The 4,622-nt window shown below is 36.6% G+C and overlaps 1 protein-coding gene across 1 annotated transcript; it reads left to right on the plus strand.

Annotated features, from left to right (window-relative positions):
• Positions 1 to 384: 384 nt before the first annotated feature.
• On the plus strand, positions 385 to 1,383 carry LOC139857897 (uncharacterized). Its single transcript, XM_071846747.1, has one exon. It carries the CDS (start codon positions 385 to 387, stop codon positions 1,381 to 1,383), a length of 999 nt encoding a protein of 332 aa, XP_071702848.1.
• The last annotated feature ends 3,239 nt before the right edge of the window (positions 1,384 to 4,622 follow it).

Below are 4,622 nucleotides of genomic sequence, written 5' to 3' on the forward strand. Positions count from 1 at the left end.
TTTTTTGTCAACATTTTTTTGCATCTAACATAAATTATAAAGTTATCATGATTAAAATTTAAACTTTATTTTAAATATTTAATATTTTGATATCGGATTACTATGATTAATTAAGTTTGTGCTTATCATTAATTATTTTAAAGAAATAAACGCAACTTCGAGAACGTGTTTCTAACCTCATCTCGATGACTTCCCTTATTTATATTGAAATTCCACAGCACCTAACACGGGATCATAATGGCACGATCTGTAATTATGACTTAAATCAAAGGGTATAAATTAATTTGGTTATACAAAAGTCAAGTCGCAATCCCACTTCATTTTACATTTTTATAGGCCAGCCACACCATTTCTCCTTCAAACTAATTTTTATTTTCTGCAAAAATGGATAGAGAACAAGAAGAAATGCAATTTTTAGGGCTTTCAGGCATCTTCAAAGAAAGTTTCAAGATCATCATCTCATGGAGAAAAATCTTCACCCAAATAACCTTAACTCTCATCCTCCCTTTAGCCTTCATCTTTTTAGCCCACCTCGAGATCTCAAACTCACTATTTCGCGACATCAAACACACCGAATTTGAACAGGAGGTCACCCGTCCTGGTACTAAACGATACAACAAACTTTCCGACACACTTTCATCCGAATGGATCAATTTTATCCTATTCAAAGTTGCATACTTCACCATCCTCTTAATCTTATCCCTATTGTCAACAGCTGCAGTCGTTTACACGATTGCATCTGTTTACACGGGACGCGAGTTGACTTTTATAAAAGTCATGAGCGTCGTCCCAAAAGTCTGGAAAAGACTCATGGTCACTTTTTTATGCATGTTTGCGGCTATCTTTGTTTACAACTTCATAGCCATATTGATTTTCATCATCTTTTTGGTTATCTTACCTTATAACGCATTCGGGGTTGTGATCCTATACGTATTACTAATCATATACGTTATTGGATTCGCTTACATGACCGTTATTTGGCAACTAGCAAGTGTCGTATCTGTTCTTGAGAGTTCATATGGGATTAAAGCTATGACAAAAACCAAAGATTTAATCAAAGGAAACCAAGCAATCGCGATTTCTACCTTCTTTTTGTTGAATATGTCATTCATACTCATACAATTTTTGTTCGATGGGCTCGTTGTGCACGGGAGCTCGTTTGATGCTTGGAAGAGGATTGGGTTCGGGGTTTTGTGTTTGATACTGCTCTTGTGTTTGTTCTTATTTGGGCTCGTGATCCAAACCATACTTTACCTCGTTTGCAAATCGTATCATCACGAAAACATCGATAAGGCGGGTTTATCGGATCATCTTGAAAGTTATTTAGGTGAGTATGAACCATTAAGTGGTAAAGATGTTCAATTAGAACAATATCATGTTTGAGTTCATTTCTAGCTAAACTCATACATAATTCATATATTTGATCATATTTATGCCTATAAACTCAGTTTAATACACAAAATTTTCCCTTTTGTAAGTAGTTGTTATTGTTATTGTTATTATTATTATTACCAGTATCATCACTTTTAATTCGTTTTAATTAGTACGAGTAGCATAGATGATTTTTTTTAATATATCTACTGTGTGATTATTAATTAAAACTCATTTTATTTTATTTATTGATGGTTTGGTCAAAAATCGTTATCGGCATTTGGTCATTTGTGAGATTAGAATGGTGACGTGTGAATCGACCATCTCCACAAAAACCTAACCGCCTTCATTGTCACTTGACTTGTTCTGGATTATTACTATTATTACCACTCCTACTATTATAGCCAAACATATCAACTATTTATCATTTTGTGACAAATCTATTTTGGGGAGTTATTCAGTGCAACAATTTATTTATTTTATTTTTTATTTTTAGGTTTTTAGTTTCGTAGTTGCTTGGTATTGTTGTCGTATTAAAGTTATAGTTTTGTGGTTGCTTGGTATAGTTAATGTCGTATTTTTTATTTTTTAGTTTCGTTGTTGTATTTGTTGGGAAATTACGGTCTCACTAATTCACACCACCCAGCCCAACAATAATAGTAAAGAGATAAGAACAATACACAACACAAGATTTAACGTGGAAACTCCAAAATAGGAGAAAAATCACCGGCCCTCAAAGAGAGAAATACACTATATCACAAATTGTTACAATGATATAGACGACTCTCTTAAGCCAACTACACTCTTCAAAATATTTAACTAATACAACTCTCAAACAAGGGTAAGAAAGAAAGAAATAATCAAATACTTAAAGTGTATTGATTGGTGCAAATTGAAATGAAGACTTAGCCCTCCTTTTATAACCAAGTCACCTACCTCCAACTTTCTCCTCCCACCTATGTGGGATAACATCCTTCACAAAGTAACCATATCAATTTTTTCTATCAAAAAATAAAACCAACAAATCTCCACCTTTTTGATAGAAAAAGATAACCATACTTCAACATTATAAGAATAACCGATATAGATGCTTCCTCGACGACAACTTCAAGATCCTCATCTTCATGCCGATGACATCATCTCCCAAGAGACAAAACTTGCATCTTTACCGAACATTGTCTAAACCGACAATCATTGTCATCACAGACAATTATAACTCTTAACAAGAATTATCATACTCCACCATTAAGAGTATAGCACTTAGAATATCACATTCCAAGCATTTCACCTCGGCACATGTTGTTGAACAACCAGCTGAAACTTTATGGTGCAACTTCCCTGTTTGGCTTTCCCGAAAGTCCCATCAGCTACAACATCAGTTTTCACCACACAACCTGCATCAACGCCAAACCAATGCCCATGTGTACTTGTGGAACCGTTAACGAACATTCCTTTTCACGGTGGCGCGGACACACCATGAGGATGACGTGACTTCAGAGGAATTCGTCACTCTCCGTAACAACGGAGACATCATTAGCTCCTTTGGAGCCATTTGCCGAATTAGCTCCACCTGGACAATTAACCCTTACATGCCCAGTTTTCCCACACTTCCAGCATACCAGATTCTTTTCGGAGTTTCTCTTCCGCCTATCCGAACACAACAGTACCGTACTTTCTGATGACGAGACCCCGTTACCTTCCAGTCTTTTCTCCTCGGATAGGAGCTTGCTAGTAACGTCTTCAAACTTCAGAGTTTCTTTCCCATACATCAAAATAGATTTCATGTGTTCATAAGACGATGACAAAGATAATATCAACCTCAAAGCTTTATCTTCATCATCCACTTTAACTCCAATAGCTTCAAGTTCCGAAACAATACCATTCAAAATGCTCAGATGATCTGAAATCTTTGAACCCCCATCCATACGCAAAGTATGGAATTGTTCTTTAAGACACAACCGATTTGAGATGCCCTTGCCCTGGTACAACTGCTCTAGTTTAACCCAAAGCTCATTTGCCGTTGATAACCCGTGCACATTTGCAAGCACGTTCTTTGCAAGACACAAACGAATCGCACTTGCTGCCCTCAAATCCATATCATCCAATTCTTCTTCATCGAACTTACTGCTAGAATCACTGTCGGAAACAAAGGTGGGTTTACCTTTCAATGCCTTGTGTAACCCGGACTGAATCAACACATCCTTGACTTGAACCTGCCATAAGCCAAAATTGATCCTCCCATCAAATTTCTCTACATCAAACCTCATTGGACTGAACTTCGACATCGTATCCGTATCCTATAAACAACACTTTCTCTGATTTTGCTCACGTTTCGAATAGCCAAAAGATGTAGCAGGTAGCCAGGACCCTTTAAATCAGAAATCCACAACTCGCCACTAACAAATCCAACTATTACTACGAATCAGAAAATAAAATTGTCTAACCAGATACCCTATACGATCAATATAACTCGTTTCTGATGTGGACGATCTACTCCCGTGGCAACTAGGGGTGTTCAAAATATCCGAATCCGAAATCCGAATCCGAATTATCCGAAATCCGAATCCGAAAATATCCGAAAAATCGGATATCCGAAAATTCGGATATCCGAAAATCGGATATTCGATTTTTCGAATTTGGATATCGGATGGAGTTTTCAAAATTTTCGGATATTCGGATATCCGAATATCCGAAATTCCGAAAAAAATCCGAAAATTATTTGAAAATTATCCGAAATATTCGAAAACTATCCGAAATATCCGAAAAATATCTAAATTATCCGAAAATATTGGAAGTTCTTAAAAAATATCGGATATTCGGATAATCCGATATCCGAATCCGAAATTTCGGATATCCGAAAATCGGATATCCGAAATTTTGAATTCGGATTTCGGATAGGGTTTTTCACTATCCGAATTTTCGGATATCCGAAAATTCGGATATCCGAATTTCGGATATCCGAAAATGAACACCCCTAGTGGCAACCACAGAGCATACTCCGACTCCTATAACCGAGACCCCCGTCAAACCTGACGCTCTGATACCAGTTATTGGGAAATTACGGTCTCACTAATTCCCACCACTCAGCCTAACAATAATAGTAAAGAAATAAGAACAATACACAACACAAGATTTAACGTGGAAACTCCAAAACAGGAGAAAAACCACTGGCCCCCAAAGAGAGAAATACACTATATCACAAATTGTTACAATGATATAGACGACTCTCTTAAGCCAACTACACTCTCCAA

Source organism: Rutidosis leptorrhynchoides, chromosome 7 (genome assembly GCF_046630445.1).
Source record: "Rutidosis leptorrhynchoides isolate AG116_Rl617_1_P2 chromosome 7, CSIRO_AGI_Rlap_v1, whole genome shotgun sequence".
NCBI lineage: Eukaryota > Viridiplantae > Streptophyta > Magnoliopsida > Asterales > Asteraceae > Rutidosis > Rutidosis leptorrhynchoides.

What these genes read in the sequence shown, in the direction of transcription:
- LOC139857897 (XM_071846747.1), top strand. Translation starts at nt 385, where the DNA reads ATGGATAGAGAACAAGAAGAAATGCAATTTTTAGGGCTTTCAGGCATC.